This window comes from Diplotaxodon limnothrissa, linkage group LG7 (assembly GCF_057381915.1).
Source record: "Diplotaxodon limnothrissa isolate DT_005_m linkage group LG7, D_limnothrissa_male_GT1.1, whole genome shotgun sequence".
NCBI classification, from domain to species: domain Eukaryota; kingdom Metazoa; phylum Chordata; class Actinopteri; order Cichliformes; family Cichlidae; genus Diplotaxodon; species Diplotaxodon limnothrissa.
Window position 1 is genome coordinate 33,065,255 of NC_140602.1, and position 22,733 is coordinate 33,087,987.

General features: G+C 41.8%; 1 protein-coding gene across 2 annotated transcripts in view; it reads left to right on the forward strand.

The window, feature by feature from the left end:
- Positions 1 to 22,733, forward strand: part of shroom3 (shroom family member 3) — a 77,388-nt gene that overhangs the window by 44,576 nt on the left and 10,079 nt on the right. Inside the window, exons 4-18 of one of the 2 annotated variants that reach the window (XM_085359616.1) lie at positions 6,901 to 7,026; positions 10,943 to 11,155; positions 12,562 to 12,887; positions 12,984 to 13,212; positions 14,409 to 14,458; positions 14,598 to 15,000; positions 15,519 to 15,797; positions 15,911 to 16,304; positions 16,406 to 16,545; positions 16,630 to 16,779; positions 16,867 to 17,342; positions 17,468 to 17,695; positions 17,825 to 18,023; positions 18,138 to 18,441; positions 21,224 to 21,300. In XM_085359616.1, coding sequence (XP_085215742.1) covers positions 6,901 to 7,026; positions 10,943 to 11,155; positions 12,562 to 12,887; positions 12,984 to 13,212; positions 14,409 to 14,458; positions 14,598 to 15,000; positions 15,519 to 15,797; positions 15,911 to 16,304; positions 16,406 to 16,545; positions 16,630 to 16,779; positions 16,867 to 17,342; positions 17,468 to 17,695; positions 17,825 to 18,023; positions 18,138 to 18,441; positions 21,224 to 21,300 — 3,594 coding nt within the window. The remainder of the gene's footprint in view (positions 1 to 6,900; positions 7,027 to 10,942; positions 11,156 to 12,561; positions 12,888 to 12,983; positions 13,213 to 14,408; positions 14,459 to 14,597; positions 15,001 to 15,518; positions 15,798 to 15,910; positions 16,305 to 16,405; positions 16,546 to 16,629; positions 16,780 to 16,866; positions 17,343 to 17,467; positions 17,696 to 17,824; positions 18,024 to 18,137; positions 18,442 to 21,223; positions 21,301 to 22,733) is intronic. The other variant, XM_085359618.1, reaches the window with a different exon arrangement.

A 22,733-nucleotide genomic window follows, 5' to 3' on the forward strand; every position in this document is an offset into this window, starting at 1 on the left:
GGCATCTGCTACTGAAGTGGGAGGAGCTACACTTTCACCTTTTGGTTAAACCTGCAGCAGCTTATACTCATCTTTTAGATATGAAAGCTAAATCAACAATATACAGAATGACATCAGGGATCCGAAACAAACACGTATTTGCAATAGTGCAGGGAAGGTCACCTTCCTAGGTCATCAATAATCCGTCAAATGTCTATAAAGAAGTCTCACTGGTCTTAAAAGAAATTACTGCTACAACTACTGTTAACACTTGTTATTTAGCATTTAAATCCCAAGGATAAAACAAAATGCCAGGTTTTTGTACGGTAATTATATTATCCTTGAAATATTATCCTCCTGAGAAAATTAACAAACTCAGCATAATTCCCCAGAAGGGAGACAGAAACTGGCAACCTCCATTTTTATCCTCGTGAAGTAACTCACCAAGCTCCATCACCATCAGGAGCAAAGAGTTAGTGGATGTGACAGTGTAACAATGCAAGAAATGCATAAATATAGCATTACAAAAACAAACATGTGCATTTTCTTTTACTGCAGTAACATTATGAATATTTCATTCCTTTTAAGAGATTATGACTGGACCGGAAACGCCAACATATGTCTGCGTACGTCAGAGTTATTACTGTTTTACCTCACCCAGTTTGGATTGGTGAAGTATTTGTTAATGTTTCAGCTTGCAAGGCTGAAACATTAACAAACCTGTTGTGTGATAACATGCTTAACGGGGGGAAAAAAAGTCTTTTATGTTTTTAACTTTCCCTAACCTCCGATTGGTGATCCTTAACCTTTTTCAGTACGTCACCAGTCCTTCTGAAAGTGGTCCCCCGAGCAGTCAACAATAATCGGTTTATTGTTCACATTAGGACCACATGCAGCATCATGAGACATCTTTCTCCCTGCGGCTTCAAAATCCGTTTCTCAGCAATTGACTGTTTTCAATAATTCTCTCTTTTTCTGTTTATGTCTCCTCGCCTTTCTTTATCCTCTTCCTCACTGTTCTGCTCCTCTTCCCTTCCTCTCTCACCTTTGGACTTGTTATTGTTTATTTCTCAGTCCCAGACTTGCTCCTAATTTTATTATCCTTTATTTCCTGCCTTTGACTCTGCCAAAACTCCCTACTTATCTGGCTCACTAGCCCTCTTTCTCCTATCAGTTCGTTTTCATACCTACTGCCTCCACCCTGATGGTCTAACCAAACTTTATCTCTCTCCATCCTCCCTCCCATTTTGCTACTCGTTCCATCTCGCCATTTCTCAGCCTTCCTCTCCCTTTTCCTCCCTCCCTTCTCTCTCTTTCTCTGTCTCTGTCTCTTCTCAGATTCTCAGTGTCTCTCTATTCACACCACATCAACAGCTACTGTCCAGACCGAGCTTTGCCAGGGATGTTTATTTCATGCTTTTATCATACGGCAGCCTAATGACGCATAATTGCTTCATTTGCTTAACGAGCTGGGAGCCGGGGGCCGACACAGCCGGACTCGACCTGATCTGCCATCATCAAACTGAAAGTTGAGCGAAGAGGCAGATCTGAGAGTGGGACAGACAGACAATAGAGACAGTAGACGCAAGACTTTTTGCAGGAGTTTAGATGGAAAACAGGAGCAAAAAAACCCTCCAAAACAGAGCCGTTGGATAGATTTATGTTGCAGCTTTTTTAAACACACAGATTACACTGAAAAAATTTATTTTTGTTAGTTATGAATAGAAGCAAGGTAGAATGGAGGTAAAAGGTGGAAAAAGCTAAAAAGTACTTTAGAAGTGAAAGAAAAGTATGTCAGGAGAGGACAACCAATAGTTGGAGTAATGAATTAAAGTTCAGTAAAGTAGATTTTAGTTGAGAGTAGATTTCTGTACGGAATATGGCATTTTGCCAGTCTTGCAAAGCATGTAGTTGAAGTTGAGTGGAGTTCAGTAGAAATTGGTTTTTAGAAAGACGTTTTTTAGAAGGGAACACATCAAAGAGTTCCAAGGAGCAAAGGATAAACTGTCTGGAAATGGATCTTCTCGGGACTTTCTAAAAGAAAAAGAAGAACCTCGGGAAGTTTTAAGGAGAAAGCAATAGAGAAGAAACTAGAATAACCTGGACTGTAAGTCGAAGCCATGGAGCTGCTGGAGGCATTCTATCGAAGGAAGCTCAGGAAGAAGCAGAAGAAAACGGAGCTGGGCCGGTCAGACGGGGCCCTGTGTCGGTCACCGTCGGAGGCCAGCGTCAACAGCCTGGCGACCGGCCTCATCTCCAAAGTCCTCAGATTCACCTCCAGGTAAAACAGGGACATGAGTAATTTATGTCCTCAAAGATGAAAGACAGGTTAATGAAAACAGGCCAGAATTTGGTTTGTTTGAGGTTAGGAATGGTTGCGGTTTGCTAAAAGACTTGTGTTAAAAGTTTGTATAGTTTAAACAAAATTCAAGCTTTGCACGTACACAGTACTTGCAAACCACAATCAATAGTCAAAGAGGATGAATGGATATTTTTAAAGATTGTTTTCTGGAATTTTTTGGCTTTATTGGATTGCGTGGCAGTGAAAACAGACAGGAAACTGAGGAGAAAGAACAGGAAGTGCATCTGAGAGATTGTGATAAACTTAGGTTCATATTGCTGTGCTGCTTATTCAAAAATATTGAAGTTGACAACTGTAAAATAAAACCTTAACTAATATTAGAACATCTTAATCCATCTATAAAAATTCTTAAAAACGCAGTGACTTAGAAGACAAGAGAAAAGTCATTAATCTAACTTGTGTTAAGTTGCAGGAAGCCTGAATTGTTAATTGCTGATAAATCTAAGAAAACTGTAGCCACCTTTAGCCACAGCCCAGAGAATCTCAGAAATCAAACAAACAATCAGGGCTACGCATCGATAATTTGGATAAAGGTTGCAGCCAGATTTTCAAATTTTAGACCCTCTGTCGAAATGTTTATGACTTGCAGTAACATTGACGACCTCACCAGTGACCTTTTTAGGGTCTCAGAATCTTCCTTTTGGAGATTTTCCATCTGAATTCCTGCATACAGAAATTGTTGGTGGAACCCACCCTAAAAAGAAAACCTCCCTGTTCAGTAACATAGTAATGGAGTTATTTTATCTGGTCTCTTATTGGAGTTTAATTTAATTAATGATGGTCATCATTTCTGGTTAAAAATGGTCACAAATATGAGGAAAATAGGTAACTGTATCAATGCTTTTATTTTGTGGAGCATTCATGCTTAGTGTCACAGTCACATCCCAAAGGAAGCCCCCACCAACAAGTCAAATCTATCAAGACCAACTAAAATGAGAACCATAAGTCAAAACCAGCAGGACCTTCTCTAAGCTACGACTAAACTAGAACGTCTTTCCTGAGGTTTTAAACCTAATATTGGGATTTGTTAAATAATGTTTGGTGTGTGAGCTTTGAATCTTCCAATTAACTGCAACTGACTTTGTAAATTGTATGGGACAAGGATGATACCGTCTTACTGTGAACACAGGGCCAAAATGAAGATAAAAATACACTTTGTTATACTTTAGAATCAGAGTGAACAGTAGTCAAAGGAGCTTGCAAAGAAAAGCGTCTGGACTTCTTTAAGTTGCTTGAAGACGTTTCACCTCTCATCCGAGAAGCTTCTTCAGTTCTAAGGTCAAATGGTGGGGAGTCCCAGATATAAACCTAGTGGGAGTATCCGCCCCACCATTTGACCTTAGAACTGAAGAAGCTTCTCGGATGAGAGGTGAAACGTCTTCAAGCAACTTAAAGAAGTCCAGACGCTTTTCTTTGCAAGCTCCTTTGACTACGATGACCTGGATGACTGAGAACCTTCACAGAAAGAGTAAACAGTACATTCTCTGCAGAGCTAATAGAAAGGGTGTAAATGTGTATATGTACATCGGTGATGATAAAGTGTTGAGGTATTCCAGTCATGTCCTGTCATTATCCAGGTTCCTGTGGTTCAGAGACATACAGGCTTTCATGTCTCTGTCTCCTACTTAGTCAGATAAAATCATTTCCTGTTTATCTGTGAGCATAAATACAGAGCAGGAGGATATGTCAAATATGAGTATCGGTGGAAATTATTTTAACGTCAGTATCCCTGTAATCATAACTCGTCTGCCAACACGTTCAGAGTATGATGATGGTGATGTGATAACGTTTAGCCCTGCAAACAAAAATATGATAATTATCCCTGAAACAATATCTGTGTTTTTTCTAACCAGCTTCAATATTTACCCCGATTTAGTGTGTTTGCATGTGAGATTCAAAAATAAGTTGTGGGAAATCACGACAGTAAAGACACCGGTTTATAATTTTTACATTCTGGCTTGTGATGGAGTCCATTATAGCATTTTTCAACCTTAACTACTTTATATGCTACTGAGGAGCTAAACTTTTATTTTGACTCTGTGGCTGTTTTAACTGCTCTCATTTCAAACTTAACTATTAATATTGTAACCTCCAGGTAACAGGTATGCAAAGCTTTAAAATAAATGTAGATGCAGAAAAGATTACTTTGCTAACGAAATCTACTAAAATGAAAGATTGTGCCATCATGAAACATCCACATAACTTTAGTTTTCACTTGTTCTTAATTCAGTTTGACTCTGTCTAACATAAAACAAGTCATCATAGGTACTGCCACTGATCTGAGCCCAGAGCGTTAACCTCTAAACAACCACCCAAGGTATTGTTAAGCTTGCATTTAGCCACATGTTAGAAAGGTGCTGCCTGTCAAATAAAGTCCTGTGTTATTTGATCTAACAGTTCTTCCAAGATTTTCCTTTCGGTTTGAAATATACTTAAAATATCATAGGAGGACAGAAATTATCCCAAACTTAATCCTAAAAAGGAATGCTAAATTGAATATCTTATCTAGAAGTTATAACAATGTGACTACACATATTAGAGAGCTAGTCACCTACTGGATTGTTAAACATTAAAACACTGTAATGAATGACCACTTGGAAGCTGTGTCTTAAAGCATTTCATTGTGATTATTACTTTTTATGTGTATTATTAAATTTCCTGGTGTTGTCGTCCATTCATTGAAACACTTCAGTAACTTTTTTCCTTCCTTGGAAATGGAAGAAAGAGGCAGAGATAGGCAGAAGGTGAGTCAGATCTCAGTGGAATGAGGCCGTGCAGCTGTGTGCGCATGTGGGAGGACGCAGTGGGATAATATTTAATGCTGAATTGATCGGGGGGGTTCCATCTCTGATAATAATCTCTTTTCAGGGGTTGAATCCCTGCAGTGATTTGAAGCATCTAATGGCTCTATGAATGAAGATATGTGCAGAGTGAAAGGGGACAGATATGGTTAAATTATAAACTGGGAATGTGGTTTAATGTTGTATGTGGTGCAGCTTTTTGTAAAAATCCTCACTACTACCTAATACACAGCATGTATATGAGAATTACATAAGAACTGTCACTGTGCTACATTAAAATTAAAGTTTTAGAAAAAAAAATTGCAGTTAGTGTGAGTACACCAACATCTGTTTAGCTCAAAGTACAGATGAATTTGTCAACTTTGTCTGAGGTCAGCCTAACAGTGTCGCATGAAGTGAAACCGCTACAGAAGAACCAAAATTCAGATTCACTCAACAGAACCAAGAAATGTTTAACAGGCCCCCCAAGCAACAAAAAAAAAAGAAAAAGAAATATTCTGGTTTTATCCATCAGTTTATCCATAGCTGATTCAACTTTCTCAGAGAAAATTGGGCAAAAAATGTGTTGTTTTGGATCATTGTTAACCTTCCAGTGATTCATGATCCTCAAGAATCCAGAAACCAACTGAACTGCTGAAATATTTAGTTGATTGGTTAAATATGATGCCACAAATCAAATTATGATATCATATAAACAAGAGCCCCGAGGGAGTTGCCTGTTTTGCCTATCTGTCATGACTTTTTGGAAGAATTTCTCAATCATATGATGTTTCTTTTTTTTCTTCTTTTGAAAAAGAACATTTAATCCTCCATACAGCAAGACGATTGTTGTGCAAGAACGTATGAAAAGAAAGCTTTTTGTTCTGTCCATTTTGCAGATGCTTGAAAAACGTGTGTAACACATGTGTAACAAGCAGCTGAGCAGCTGATTCATTGTTTGATTAGAGTGAAATGTAATGTGATTCCTGTATTGTGTTGCTTTTAAATGCATTACCCACAGGGAGGTTGGGCTCAGGTTATGGTTGGTTAAGATTGGTCTGAGTTAGATTTAGATTAGGGTTGGGCTGGATTTTGATAATGGTGTCTTACCTGAATTCGTACATTAGGCTTGGATTGGACTGGAGTTTGGTTAAGATTTGAGGGGTTTTGGGTAACAGCTGGGTTGGATTTTTGATGATAGTGGTTGACCTGGAACTGGGTTAAATTAGGCTTTGTGCTTAGCTTTATCTTGGACTGGGGGTTAGATTAGGATTGGGTTTATATTGAATTTGAGGGCTTTGCTCGGATTGGATCGGAATTTAGGTCACAATCGGGTCTGAGGTTGAATGTTGCGGTGGGTTGGGTTTTAAGTTAGAATAGTTTTTGGTTTGGTTGATAGCGGCTGAGCTGGAACTTTGGTTAGGTTTTATCTTTAGCTTTATCTTACATTTGGACCCTGGATTAGGATCGGCTTGGATTACAGATGGGTTTGGGTTGGGGTGAGTGTAGATGATAATGGCCAATCTGGATTTGCGGATAAGTCTTGGAGTCTGGCTTGGATTGGGATACCTGGGTTTGGGTTGGAATGGGTTTGGATGATAGTGGCTGATGATGTTAAAGTCTGGTCAGAAATAGAGGTGAGGCTGGCTTACCCTGCACTATCCTTCACAGCTAACTAAACCCTGAAAACACACTCTTAATCACAGCATTTAGAAATGGAGGTCACACTGTCCAGTACTTCACACACTCTAAATCCCTCTCTCTGTTTTCACCCTACAGACGCACTGAGCCGGCATCTCGTCCTCATTCATGGCATTCATCGAAGCTCGATGAAGGCCAGCAGGAGCTGGACCCGGGAGCAATGGACAGCATGAGCAGCACGTGGCACCACAACTACCACGCCAGGTTAGTGTTTCTTATATATATCTAATGATTATCTAAGCCCCTGATGTTCAGTATATTATCATTTTCACCATTTCCTGAGTGAGATTTTGCTCAAGTTTTGATTTTTAATTGAATATTGTCAGTTCATGCTGGGATATGTCATTAAACCAAACATCCTCCTGTTTCAAACAAATGCATCTTCATTACTGGCCTCAGATATCTGGTCATCACTACATATGAAAAAAGTAAATCTCCTTTCTTTTAACATTTCAAACATCCAGACATTAAAGAAGTTAATAACTGGAGAAGTCAGTAGAGTCAAAGATAACTTGACTTGTAGATTCAGTGGATGCTTGTTCTTGGAGGTAGGAAGGCAATAATATTGTGGTAATTAACACATATACACATTTATGCTCATTCCAGTAAATGCGATAACAGCACTTGAGCTGCTGATCATCAGCTTTAGAACTGCGTTTACAACCAGCAGCTGTGGCAAATAACCCTCCTTACAGGCGCACCCTGCAGGTAATAGCACTTATCGATCTGCTGTCAAAATAAGAGCCTGAGACCTGCCTGACCTCAAACATTTCCAGCACAGTCTGAGGACATGTTTAGAAGTCTGGATTGTAGGTTTACTCAACACCACTATCTGTAAGTCACTCAGAAGGTCAAAGTTCATGGTTGCAGACACTCACATGATGTCTTGTGTCTCATCTCAGGCCAATATACATGCATAGTCTAGTCTAAAGACCCCGTGTGATACAGCCACGCTTCCTTCATTTTTGTGTTATTTAAAAGCTAATCTTATTTTACAAAATGTTATTTATAAATTTTGCCTTAGAATGTTGGTGTTTCTTTTTTTGTCATGACCAACTTAATGTTTAAGACCCTGTGGTGCATAACAGAACAGACAAGAGACACAGCTGCTTATTGCTGTCTCACAAAGGATGTGAACTTTGACCCCCTGAATCCTGGAGTGTCTAAAAGCCAGTTTGTCTGCACCACTAGCGGCCTCTGAAGTTCCTTTTATATCCATGCTTAATGATCTACTACACTCTGAAATGTGTAGTAGAAACCTATGCAACATTTGGACTTGAGCTCGGTCGACACTTTCCTAATGAGTTCATGGGCTCAGTCACTCATTTCGGGTCATAGTGAATAAAGCATTGCGTATTTGGTAAATTTTGGTTAACCCTGAGGTTTCTAAAGGAGAATTATATGAGGTGTGTTCAGTGATGAATGACTTGCCATTGACAAGCAGATGGAGAAAAAAGACATTTTGAAGCTTGAGGCTTCAAAACAGAACGTTGTCCTTCAGTTCTTGTTTTATTTTGAAAGTTAGAGCCTCACGTGGCTTTCTGTATTTTTACTTCTTCCTTTGTTTGTTTTATTTGGGGTTTTTTTTTCCTATCCTGAGTTCACCTGTTTCTTATTATCCTTCTTTCACTGCTGTGTATTTAATTATTATGTTTCCCCTCAGTCTTTACCAAGTGGTGGTCTCTACTAACCCTGATTCCCTTCTTTTGCATTTTTGTTGTTTTATATCATTTACTGTATTAGCAACAGCCTGCCTCATCATGCAGGGTGTTTATGAGTAATAAAGTTCCTTCTTTTTCATCCACCTTTCTCCATCTGTCTGCATACTTGGATCCACTTTAGTCCTTTCTGAAGAATGGTGATAGTAGCTGACATGGCTGAACTTGGACATTTTAACATGAGACTCACATTTGAAGCCAGCACTGCCACTTTCACATTGGCTGAATTTTTCATCCCCCAGAGGTTGCCCTTTGGCTGGAGCCTATCACAGTTGACACTGGAGGTCACAGGCACCATGGCCAGTTAACTTTACATGTTTTATGTGAAGTGGACCTGCTGGTCAAAGGAAGTTACATCACTGATTCTTTGAAGCACCAGTGAGAGGGAAAATAAAAGCCTCTGATGTGGCTGTGAGGGAGAACGGAGCATTGGCGTTCCTTAAGCCCACCTCCCCCCTCTTTTAGGTCCCATGGAAACCCCTACTCATCCACCCACACAAACACAAACCCACATACACTCACACACTTGGTTGTCCTGATGTAGCATAATATTTTTTGCATTCCTTAATCCCCTGAGTAGAGGTGGGATTAAAACACAGAGAATGAGACATCCAGCTGACGAAGAGATGGATGCTGAAAGTGAAGTTAGACTCACAGAAGTCCGTGAACACAACCAGACGCTGTCCTCTTTTTCCACAGTCGTAATCGCATTGTGTTCGGTTGAAGGACTTGGTGGGTCAAACTGTGACGTCAATGCACATTTACATTCCAGTCAGTCATTCAGAGTGAGGTAGCGGTGCATTCGGCTGCGGATCACCAGCTTTACAACTGCTGGTTGTAAAGAACGCACACCTCATCATGTCGGCGTTCTGGCCCTTTTTTTCTCTAAGAGCCTGAGTCACTTTCAAAGAGATGCTACAATGCCAGTCTGAGCAGTGTGTCAGCTCTCCACTCGAGCATAAGACCGAACATTTGTGCTGTGCAACAGGGGCTTCTTCAGGATGCTTTTTTTTATGTGGGGTGGCACGAACAAAGTAAGGGGAGCACGGGAAATCAGAATATTTGATCCTAAATAAATTCAGGGTAGAAATCTGGTGTAGAAAACACAGGCCAACGTTTTCAGGCTTGTGCAGCTGGGTGCACTCATACAGTGAATGTTTTGCAGTGCCACTTTTGGAAAGTTTGCAAGATCTGCAGAGTAGAGTTTATGTTACTGGAAAGTTTTTTCAAGTATTTTGCAAAGTGGTGAAACAAACCTTTCTGCTTCAAAATATACTTAAAGCAAAAGTGCTCATTACACAGAATCATTAACATAGATCACAGTTATTGATTTATTAATGTTTATGTCACTCTAATGTAGCATTTGGAGTTGATTTAATCACGTATGTACAACTGGGTAACTTTATCTATAATATAAGCAGTAACTAAAGCTCTAGAATGGATGATATGGGGGAGGGGAGAAAAAAAGCTTTCATCTCACCTTCAACAACAATCCAACCATCACAGAAATGTATCGTTACCAAGAGCCATTCAATGAGATTTCCAACGTTATCAACACCATCTTCTCTTTCTATATGTTTCTAAAAAAATAAATGATGATCCACGCCACTGTGAGGGGGGACAGTCTCTTATACTTGAAGAGATTCATGCATTCTGTGAGAAAACATTTGTTCTTGTTGGGATAATTTCCTTTAAACTCACTCTTTATCTCATTAGTAGTAGTTACATGCATCAGTATATTACTACAGCACTATACAGTATATCTCCCCTTACTATATGATTTCTCCCAGAAAGTCCTTTAAGAAAAAGTCTAATTCTGCAGTAGGCAGATGGTGCGAATCATACAACTGTGGCACATCAAGCCACAGCTAACCACCAGCGCAGCTGATCCAGTTAATCCACAGCTGCACTGGTGGTTAGGAAAGACAAAACTGTCAGCAGACCATGTCATGAAAGCGTGAGCCCGAGTGAGTCATCTTTCCACAGTTGTTTAAGGCAAACATGACACCAAGAAAGCTAAAAAGACACTTGGAAATCAAACATCTCTTCAAAGAGAGGCTTGGCTTCACTACAAACAGTGCTGAATCAGAGGCAGCAAGCCCATTTGTTGGACTGTGTGAAAGTGTCTCATAAGGAGATGGAAGCATGTTATTGACCACTGGAGTGGTGACTCTTGTGCATAAAAAAGAAATTGAGATGTAATGCGGTGTCCAGATGTTGAGGCTGGGATGTCTAAAATGCCCTTCATGGTTCAAAGTCATCGTCATTGTCCCACTAAGGGAAATTTTGACAAAATAGCTACAAACTAGCAACATCTCCCCAGCCTCAGCTGTCCTTTGTGATTGGTTCTAATTAGATTTTACTGAAATGAAGCACTAAATGTAAGAGTTGTTGTCTCTCAGTGTCTCGACCAACGATCTCTCCGGCGGATTCGACTCTGGCTACCTGAGGAAGAGTCCGGACCAGTACAGCTCCAGGGGCAGCATGGACAGTCTGGACCATCCCCAGTCCTCCCAGCTTCACTCTGGAGCTCAGCACCAGCACTCACTGGCCCACCACAGACTCAGTGGACCCCACCCGGCCTACTCCTCCTGCCACCAGCTGTCCTCAGCCAGGTGCATAAACCAAACACTCCTCAGCAATTGTTAGGTATAAGCTGAAAAGTCAGTCTAACAGCAACTCCAATACTAATTTGTATATAAATCATTTGTCAGTTTTACCTTCAGAATGTAAAACTGACGTTACATTGAAGGCACAAAGAGAGGCATCCAGCCCTTTTTATATATTTTTACTTATTTGAAACATCCAAATGTGAGACTAATGCCAAAGTAAATTACGCTACGTTCACACTGCAGGTCTTAATGCTCAATTCGGATTTTTTGATCAAATCCGATTTTTTTTGTCTGCTTGTTCACACTACAAATAAAATGTGACAGCAAATGCGCTCTAGTGTGAACCCTCAAAGTGGCCCGCATACGTAAAAGAAGACGTCACACACGTGCTCTGTTTTAGACCCAGACCAAACAGTATTGTTTGACTGATGTCCCTTACTATAAAGACTTGTTTCGGACTTTACGTTTCCCAATTTTGCTTTAAGTTGTAAAGTTATTTTGTTATTTACATATGGCCTAATAATTATCCTTATTGCTGTTTTAGAGAGGAGCGGTGCTTCAAAGGATAGTTGCAGATTTCTGTCAGAATCTGCAGATTATACAGTACAAATAAAATGTTCACGTTTCTCCAACATTGTCTTCCAAACAGTTTCACTAACATCTACACTGGATGCCCAGGAAGTGTTCACGATGTCTTCTCGGGCGCTTCTCCGGCGCTGATAATTGGCGTCTGTCTTGTGTCAGTGACGTAAAAGACGGATTTAATGCGACCTGACCGTTCAAACAGCAGTCGCTTTCTAAAACATCAGATATGTATCAGATTCAGCACCACATACAAAAGTGACCCAGATCGGATTTGAAAATATCGGATTTGTGCTGTTCACACTGTCATACCATGATCGGATATGGGTCGCATATCGTCAAAAAAGTTGGATTGATGCGCTTTCACCTGCAGTGTGAACGTAGCCTTAGAGGTCTTTTGAAACTGAATAGCTAGGTCTTCAAAATTTACCTGCTTAGCATGTTGCCCAAATAGAACTTAACCCTAAACCTGGACCTGTCCCTGGTTCAGTCACTGATGGCCTGGTGGTTTTAAAGAGGTTGTCTTTGAACCAATTAAACTTAGGTTACATTTAAGCCACTTGGTAAACCAGCCTAGTTCCAGAAAGTAGAAGATAATGCCTTTCAAATCAAGTTACAGGGATTTGGTGTGCAGTTGGGTTAAAAGCTCTGTCTGGGTATATTAAATGGGGAAAAAAAAGTTCCAGAAATATTCCCTAACTCTAAACATGTTACTGACAACCTGATGGATATTACATTAAATCTCTGTATGCTTATCCTTTGAACTAAACCTTAATCAGTGAGATCGGGACTAGTGTCACAGTCTTGAACTACTTGTTGTGTTCCAGGTCGTCCAACAGCATTGAACACTTGCACAGCAAGAGGGACTCTGCCTATTACTCTTTCTCCACTAGCTCCAGCATCCAAGAATACCACGCCTCCACCCCCTCAATCAGCACAGATCGCTCCAGTTCACTGGACACCGTCCCTCAGAGAGCAGGGGGAAGTGGCGAGACGCACCAGGCTGACATGCGTTACGCCCCGTCAGTTTACGACACCCAGCAGGGCATCTTTCAGGAGCGCGAGCTGAGCTCCAACTCTGCCGTGTTCTTACGTAACAGCGACTCCAGAAGCGGGGGCGGAGCCAGGTCAGGGATAGTTCGAGATCTGGAAGGTAAAGTTTCTGTTACTGGAATGTTTTTCATGTTTTCAGGTATGGTAACTTTGATTCAGTAACGTCATTGTTTGTCCATGGTACTCTTGGTTTCAGGTTCAGTTAGCGGGGTTTGTTACCGTGGCAGCAGCAGCAGCAGCGGTGGTGCACCGGCATCAAACAGACACAGTGTAGGACCAATATGGGCCCCGGCAGCCAACCGCAGCTCCTATGAGAACCTGAAGGGGGCGCCTGCTCCACCAAGGCGCAGTGATAGCTATGCCGTTATCAGGAGCCACGAGAGACCAAACTCCTGGTCCAGTCTGGAGCACGCCAGATCACTACGGTAACCAGGTTCCATGAAGTTAGAGTGAACATTGATTCTCATTCAGTGCTTCACAAATTTATTTGAGCGACACCCAATGTATGGTTTATGACACAGCAACCCTAAATTAACCGTATTGGTCATTTTAATGGTTAATCCAGCAGCATGAGAAGGCTCTTTAATGAAAATGTTGTTTTTAATGTTAAAATACAGTTATTGTTCTTAATAATGCATGTTCAAATGTATTGCTTTAGCAAATAAAAAAAAATCACATTTTTTGATTAAAATGTCAAATTACAGTTACTTACTTGCATTCCTGAACAGAAAAAAATAGTTTTAGTGGCTTAGTGGTGTGCTTGATTAATTTCTGACTTCTCAGAGAAATCCAGTGTCATCATCTTTTATTTCAGTATAATAATTTACTATATTGCACAATATTTCTATTTAATACAATATTGTATCAAGCCATGTGGCTTACTGGATAGAATAAGTCCATTTCACTTTCACTTTTTTTTTCCTTTGAACTTGGGGCACCAAGTTATTGAGAAGTGTTTTTCTTTGAAGCTTTGCCAAGTAAGAATTTAATTATTTTGATTTTACAATGCTTTACAATAACTTGCAGTTTGCAGTGGGAAAAGATGAACTAAACATGTGTCACAATATGATATGTTATGTTATGACACAACATTATAAAATCCAACTTGCCACACTACAGTACTGTGTTCATACATTGTGATTACAATGTGATATCATATGCTACGTAATGGTAACATGGTGTGCTTTGTTATGATACAATAATGTGTAATGCAATGTGATATAATTTATCTAAATCTAGAATAATCTAAAATAACTGACATGGAGTGATACAATGCAATATGATACCATGCTTTATGATATTCAGTACAACATATTAAAATATACAACTCTACAATTCAACATGCTGTACCCAAGAACCATCTGCTTTTTATATAGCACATCCTGGTACAACACAATAGATTGGTGCTGCACTATAAGCTGCAGTATGAGTCAATATAATGCAGAGTGTTATTATGTAATACTGTATAATACAGACAGTGTGCAGAATGGCGCCATGTGTTTGTAAAGCAGCCATATCCGATGCAGTAGTGTACTTTAGTTGTGAAATATTTTCTACTTGTGTAAATTGGTAAGTCACTTAAACTATTTTATCTAATCAAAAGTTTTTCAATCTCTCTTAGTTCTCTGCAGAAAGGCTCCTGGCATCACTCCAGTGGTAACGTTGCCTTAGGTAATGACTGCATTTACGTGCTCCGAGAATTAAACATGTAGAAACAGGTTCAAACAAAGACAATGATATATGACATGACTTTTTAGTAGCTTTATACTGTATAGATGAGAAAACTGACTAACTCTGACTGTTGATTCAGCTAAAGGCTCGTATGGTGCTGAGGGTCAGCTCCACACGGTGATGGAGAAGAGTCCAGAGAGCAGCCCCACCACAAGGCCCCGTCAGGGTGGAGGCTTTCCTCAACCCCCGTCCCCTACCGGGCCTTCCTCTGGATCTGCAGGCCCCACGCCACAGGCCAGCCGGTTTATCCTTCCTACCAGCATTTACCCTGTTCCCCAGCCTGAGCCACACTATGCACAGATGCCCAACTCCCCCAGCCCAGGCCCCTGTGGAGTCTACCCAGCCTTGGCCAAGGAGAGCAACCGGCAAACGCAACATGAAGGAGCAACAGAGGGGCAGAGAGATGGAAGGATGTCAGCCACAGAAAATGGATACCAAACTAACACTTCATCCTACCCCCACAGCTCTTACCCAACAGACAGGTGATGGTTTGTTTAGGCTTCTGTGTTTCTTTTTCTTTCTATTTAGCTAACATCTAAAAAATGTTAGCAAAACTGTTCTTGCTTCTCAGAGAAATAACCCCCTCTTTTAATCGTTTTGTTTTTCCCAATACATCCACAACAGTCATGTTTTGCCAAAGTCATAGACATCATGCATTTCTTTCTGGTAGTTTTGAAGCAACATTAGCATTTATTGCATTAAGTCAGAAGTAACCATATTTAGCTCGAGGCGGGGGCCTTAATGTTCAGCTTGGTTATCAAACTGCATCCATCATGATCCAGCTCAGTGGATGCAGTAGTGGAGGTGCACTCTACAGCACCCACGCCCCTAACTTTAAACCTTACTGAAATCCAAACAGGTGGCCCTTCTGTACAGGAATGAAGGGGGAAATTAGCTGATCTTTGTACCAGGCTATGAACATCTAATTTGGACCTTTTTGTGAGTCTTTTGGAGCCAGATTTTGGTGCTCAGAAGAACTGCAGTTTTTGGATAGAACCAGCATTAAAATGCTTTTGGTGGTAATTCAGTCTCATGCTTTTGATAGGCATCAACAGGAAGAGTCCAGCTTTGGACCCTACAACCCACGCATCAAAACTATTGGAGGGGGAACAGAGAGCGAGACAGTGGTCCAAAGAGCCCAGAATCATCAGAGCATCCAAGAGCAGAAACAGGATTTCCATATTCCCCAAAATTACTCAGCCCCTGAAGTCAGGCGCGCATCATCACAGGAGAGGAGCGACCCCTACGCAGCTGTCCAGTCCTTGGGAGACCAAAACAGGTACAGTTAGAGTGGGTGGGGTCTGCGAAAGTTCATGATTGTTCAAGAGATCAGAGTCTGATTTCAAATCAATGGCCGCTTCACGCCTGTGATGTCTTTTGATCTCTTTTCAGATCAGTAGACCAGTCCAGCATTCATTCAGAGCCTGTAGCATCTTCCAGGCTCACCCTTGGACAGGTTCCACCCAACCACTCACCTGGTCAGGCCCAGCCTCAGGCTCCACCCTCTTCTGCCTCACACCATTCTCCCCAGCACCTCAGCGACTCATCCGCTCTGCACTACCAGAACTGGGACCACGGAGAGCAGGACAAAGACAAAGAGCACCCACTGACCCGCCTGGAGCTCGCCCTTGCCGAGGTCCAGCGGTGCGGCAGCCCTGAAAGCAATGCCCCCCAAGGGCCCGCTCGCAGCCTCTCTGTTTTGGAGAAAGTCAGTCGCTTCGAACGTCAACAACACAACGGAAAGCAGCGCAGTCACAGCACCTCACACAACAAGGCCCATCTACGGGTAACTGCAAACAAGATTAAAATATTTCTTCTGATGATCTCAGAAGTGAAAAGGCTTCCTTATGCTTAGCTTCTTTCAATACTTTATGCTTCCTTATTCAGAATCAGATCACAGACAAAGGCCGCAGCGCTCCTTGTGGAACAGAGGACCTCAGAAACATGCTGGAGAGAAGCACCAAGGGCATCAAAGTCCAAAGGACTCCGAGCTACAGAGGAGGCAGCAGTGAGCATATGAAACACAGGTAGAGTAATTCTGAAAATACAGATGAGTATATAACTAACTACTGGTCTAAAAAGTGTTGGTTAAATTTCCGTGTGATGTTCAGAACTCCAACAGATCCAGTTTCAGCCCTGCAGAGGAGTCGCAGCAGCTTCCATCTAGATGGATCCAAGGAGGAGGACAGCAGCAAGAACTTACCCTGGAGACAGGAAATCCAAGAGATCATGGCCCCAATGCAGGACACATCCACAAACAGGTCCTTTAACAAGTCATCACAATGGCACATCCAACATCCAACAGCTCAGTGTGATGATCCTGATCCAAGAAATGTCTCTCCAAACAGATCTTACAGGGACTCCTTGAAAGACGCCCAGTCTAAGGTCCTACGATCCACCTCCTTCAGACGGAGGGACCTCACCTCATCGGGCAGTGCCCAGCCTGCTCCAGCTCCTCCTTCTGTCTCCTCCCCTGGCAGCCAGCAGCCTCCACCCGTCCCTCCCAAATACCACTCACTGGAGAAAAAAGGCCCCACGACCATGCCAAAGCCACGGGGCATTGTCATCACGCCACAGTCACAACCTCTGGTCACTTCCGCTCACACACCCAAGGAGAGGCACTTGGTTACTCCCGATGTTCGAGGCTCTAGCCCACCACCCCTCCCCAGCGTCCCACCCGTTGGACAGCCTCCTTCACGGCGGATTTGTGGCCGCAAGCGTTTGACGGCAGACCAGAAGAAGCGCTCATACTCAGAACCAGAGAACATGAATGAGGTTGGGATTTCTGACCCAGAGACCATGTCCTTATTCCGGCGTGGAGGAGGTAAGATTTCCAATTTTTAAAAGCAAACTCCTTTTGCCCTTGTGTGGTAAACAAATTATTCAAATGATTCCAGTTTAGTTACTTTGCTGGAAATGCTGAAATCCATTTTTTTCTTTCTCTTCCAGAAACCAGTGTGGCAGACCGTCGGAAGGTGTTTGAACCTGCTGCAGGTTCTGTTGGGAGTGGAGCTTCTCAGAATGCCATATCAAGGCCCGACCTGCGACAAGTGCAGCAAGAAGCTCTCGCTAAGTACATAGAGAGGAAGAGAGGCGTGAGGAAAGATGAGGGAGGACAGAGGAGCATCTCGAGGCCTCGCAGTGCTTATTTTCAGCCTGAAAATGTTAACCATGCAGGTGGGTGCAGGTGCCTGGTAAAGTATCCAGGCAGAAAGGTGGAGCAGTGAGGTTTGATACATGGATAAATGAAAGGTTTAAGTGAGAGGTATAAGGCAAATCACTTTTCCTCCTTTCCTTTGTCTTCAGCCTCCTCCTGTTACTCAGACTCCCTCAGCCTCTCCTCCGCTTCCAGCCTGCTCTCCCTCCAAGACCCATGTCCAGCTTCTCCTCAGGGGGAGAAGCACCCCAACTCAACTCTTCTTCCTGACCTGCGGAGCCACCAGTCTAACTTCTTCTACCCAGGCAGGGTCACCACACCGAGGCCACCAGCTCACCCACCATCAAGGTATGCAAGAACAGGCCCCAGCTGAATCTAATTCTCTTAGTAGCATTGTTTAGGACACTTTGGTGGCTCCCGATTTTATAAAACGTTAAATCTTCTCCTGCTTTCTTCTCTTAGCACTCCTTCTGGCTCAACTCTTGATCAGATCTACCAGGATCTTGTTCCTGAAGCAGAGCTCAGGAGACACAGCCAGTCATCCATCAGAGAGCCGAGCCTGGGCCGTGAACAGCAAGTTGCAGAGCCTCAAGTCAACCGGGGACTGTCTAAGCAGCTCAATGTTGCTCTGCAGAAGGCTGGGTCAGTTCACAAAACAGGGAAGTCAGCCTCAGCTGAGAATCTCCTGGAGCGATCCGAGGACACGCGAGCCCCCCCTCAGCACTTTCGCTCTCGTTCATCCCCCATCATGGAGAGACTAAATGAGGTAACGCTCTGCTCCGCTGCGGTGCTCACAGCGGTTATTGTCGTGAATGTAGAGGCAAGAAATCATTCTTTCAGGCAGACAAGGAAAAAGCAGCCAATCTCGTGCCAGCACACCAGCTTCTAGTTCAGATAGCCTTCTACTCATCCATTTGCCAAATCTCACATAGGAAGCTGCAGCGCATCTACAAGCCACCTCCACCCTACCTCCTCCTCTTCATGAGCTATCTGTCGTATCTGCTTCCTGCTCGGTTCTGTATGGGAGGTCTTCCTTTCCTTTCTTTATGCCTTCCCAGTTTATTTATATGGTGGTCCTTAATTAACTATAATGAACATATAATAAATAAAATTACAGTAATAAGTATATCTAAAAAAATTATCATTTTAGAGATTGATTGTCATTTCTGTAATAGGAAGGATCTTGCAGTTATATGCTAATAACATTGGGACTTTAGAAATAACAAATAACACAGCATCTCACCTTTTCCAGCTTTTTCCCATCACTCTGTCGATCATGCCGACCATCAAGCGTCAGGTTAAAAAGATCAGAAGATGCACATCAAGCGCCCTGCATGCAGCCACCAGCTGTGACATCACAATAAAACAAAGTTTTATTTTCAAACTTCAAGATTCAAAAGGCAGCAGCTGCCAACTTAACCCATTGTGAGATAGTGATTTGAAAATGTAGTGTAAGGATAATTAAACTGTAAGTGAAGTGTTGAAGGTCCATATGTCAAACATTATATTAATCCAATATGTCAAAATAGAAATAATAATATTTCCCAAACAGGAGTGAAACTGTCTGTTATTTTGGTTACATAACTATTAGGAAACAGAGAAACAAAGCCATTTTTACTTAGAATTGTTTAAGTCAATGTTTGCAGATGATACAAATAATATAGCTATAATCAGCGTCTGTCCTAGAGAGGTTTTTGTGTTCCAGCGACTCAGAGAGCACGCTATAATCCAAATATAAAAAAGGGTTTGGGAAAACAAGCAGCTCAGCCTTTGCCAACAGAGACTTCAGCGTCATGTGACCCAGCCCGGTGCTGCAGAAGCCAATGAAACAGGAATGCATTACTTTGTAATGTAAACTGAGTATTTCTGCAGCTTACTTTTAGATTGTCACAGTGAAAGATAAGATAATTCACGCCGCGATAATAAAACACTGCAGTGTTTTGGTGTCTGATAAACCTTCATGAGTCTGTCACTTCGTTCCCTTCCTCCACTTTGGCCTAAAGAGGCATTCATGGACCTGTTTGTATTTCCACTTATTTGATCACATTTGCACCAGAGTCACACAGGAAATAGCCCAAATCCTCAGGGTTTCCTGTGAGGTGCCAGTGAGCCGGGATGGTGACTGGGCGCTGTCTGATGCAGATGATAAGAAACACAAACACACACACAAACACACACACACGTGCTTACATGCATCTTAAAGGAATGCTGTAACGGATAAATTCATCCTTTATCTCCTTCAGTAATCAGACCTGCCCGTGTCACATAAACATCATTACAGCTCAGTCCAAGTTGAGGGTTTGAGTTAAATTTACCTCTTTTTTTCCAGAAATCTTTTAATGACAGCCAAAGGCTGGATCTGAAATGTAACATCTTCTAATTACTGAAGCTAGAGGCTAAAATGCAACCTAACCCTAAATCCTGCCTTTAAGTGGTGGATGTTAAGGGGTTAAATTTAAGAACTTTATGTTCCCGGATCGTTGCCGAAACATGCCAAAGGAGAGTTTACAGGTCAAAGTCGGCTTGCTGGAGAGACATCAGTGCATGTGGTCTTAATGTGTGATAAGGTCTGTGGTCAGACTTGTGATCGCTGATGGCGCTGTCTGGGTTTTTCAAACAGCTCAGAGACACAGGAACAGGAGTATTTAGTGTTTCTTGCTAGTCTTGATTTATAAAGCCCAAGAGCTCAAAGAATGGCGTTAAACATGAGAGAAACCCCTTGATTCAGATAAGGATAATTCTACTGTACACACACTGTGATTTATAAGAACAGAATGATTTCATTAAAGTAAATAAAGTGATTACACATTACACCTGGTTACTGCGACTGCAGTAATCAGTTTTGTAACTAAACCATGGCAGACTCGATGACATTTCCATGCTTTTCAGAATTCTTTATTACTACACACACGTTTGCTGTTCACAGCAGCTTCCAGCCACCAGCCGAACACACATCACCAACAACAACACCTGACAGGACTCTTTCTGCCAGTGATGCGTGATTGCAGATGCCGCTCGGGTGCCTCCGCCTCTCCTGCAGTGGCACCGCAGACCATGCCACAAGTTTATTATTATTATTATTATTATTATTATTATTATTCAGCAACCAGATCAAGGCAGAACCCTTTAATTTATCATCTCCATCTGCATCTAAACCTGGATAATCATAGAAAGAAATTGCAGAAAGCATCTTCTGGAATTTTAATGTCTTAAGTTCCACCAGGTCACCAGGGGCCTGCTTTAAGGTTAGGTTTTACCCACATAGAAACTAGAAAATTTCATTTTTGCTTTTGCATTCTCTGTTTTCAAATATTTCCATTTGGGTGACCCTAAAAGTGGAAAAATCTATAATATATAAAAGGTTATTTTGACATTAAGGTGCCAGTGACTCCTTGGATATCAAGAAGTAAAACTGACTTCTTGTACTTGACCTTAATGTGCCAAGGGTTTTTAGAGGTTATAAGCTTTGATTTGGCTAAACATACATACATTAATATGTATGAAACTACAAGAAATTGATTATTCCACTTTCTCTCTTTGTGTTTCAGGACTTCCTTCCAGACGATGTCCGGATGTTTGGCGTCTTCATCTCGGAACATGAACGCTGTGCTCTGGCTGCCGACAGGTACGCCGCGTTTCTATGACCACCATGTCTGGGTTTCACCTGGTGGGTTCTTCTGGTCCTTCATTACTATCTTCCTGTCATATGACCATCAAGGATCCATAACTTTATTTACAAGTACAGCACCGTGCAAGTGATTTCTTGGTCCTCATACAGCCCAGTGTGAGCTCAAGTGGGTCAGACAGTCAGTAAAACAAAAGCATAATAACCTAACTTTGCTTGTAAATGAGTAAAAAGAATTCTGCTAAGACAAGAATTCTGCTATTTGAAGTGTCTGAAAGTTTAATCAGTCTTCATCGATGCATAATCAACAAAAGTTAAGATCCTGAACGTCTCTCTGCAGAGCCTTTTCTCTGGCGATTCGTTCAGTTTAGTAGATAAGGTTTAAAATGTGACTAAGGACTGAGGGATCGTGGGAATTCAGGTTCATTGCTGAATGCGGTATTTTAGCTCTCTTCCATAAAAGGCTGTGGACTCTCAGACTGTGCTTGCTTTAGGCTCTTTGCTATTTTAAAATCATCTTGTGCCCAGCTGTTGGCATCACGGAGAGAAGGACACATTTAGGGGGAGAAAGAAGGAAAGGAGGACTGGATATAAAGGATATAAGGGATTGGGGGTGATGGAGGCACAGGGGCAACAGCTAAAGGAGACACAGAGCTAAAGGAGAAGGTGAAAGGAGATATGGGTGAAAGGAGGAACAGATGACATGCAAGAGTTGAAAAGGATGAATACGGAAGGTGGTGGTAAGAAGGAAAGAAGAGGAGCAACTGAGAACCAGTAAAAGTTTAAAAAAAAAGAGGAAGGAGGGTGTAAGAAGGTTTTACAGCTTTACTTCTTCTGTTCTTTAGAAATGAAACTCCAGGCAGCTTTCTGAAAAGCTTTTAGAGAAAAAGAAGGGAGTATCTGTTGTATGAAATGAGAACAGGCAAGGGGAGGTATAGTATTTAAAGTTGAGAGGAGGGAAGAAAGGGTATAAAGTTACAAAATGAGGCAGAAGATTGGCCTTCTCGGAGTTCAGGGTGGAGAAAGAAAGAGAAGAAGGAGTTAAATAAGGGAGGAATGAGGAGTTTTTAAGAAGCAGGAAAAACTCCCTGGCACTGAGAGGGAAAAATAAACAGAATACCAACTCTTGTCTGCAGGGATTTATTAGTTACAGACATTTAAATATGTTTGCCCTTAAAATGTGAAGGTGAAAAGTCAATCTGAGGAATTCTGAGTGTGTGTTTACACAGATCAGTCTGGTGTCTGGATATAACCAGGAACACAAGGGCAGAAATCCAGATAACTGAGCACAAACAGCTGATAAGATCAAAAGTAGTTTAGATCACAGTTAGGACACTGGATGTTAGGAACAACTAAAGGTCAATAGCACTTTATTTAAACCTGAAAACAACACTTTGCATATATTTTATATTACTTTATGGATTGACAGCCAG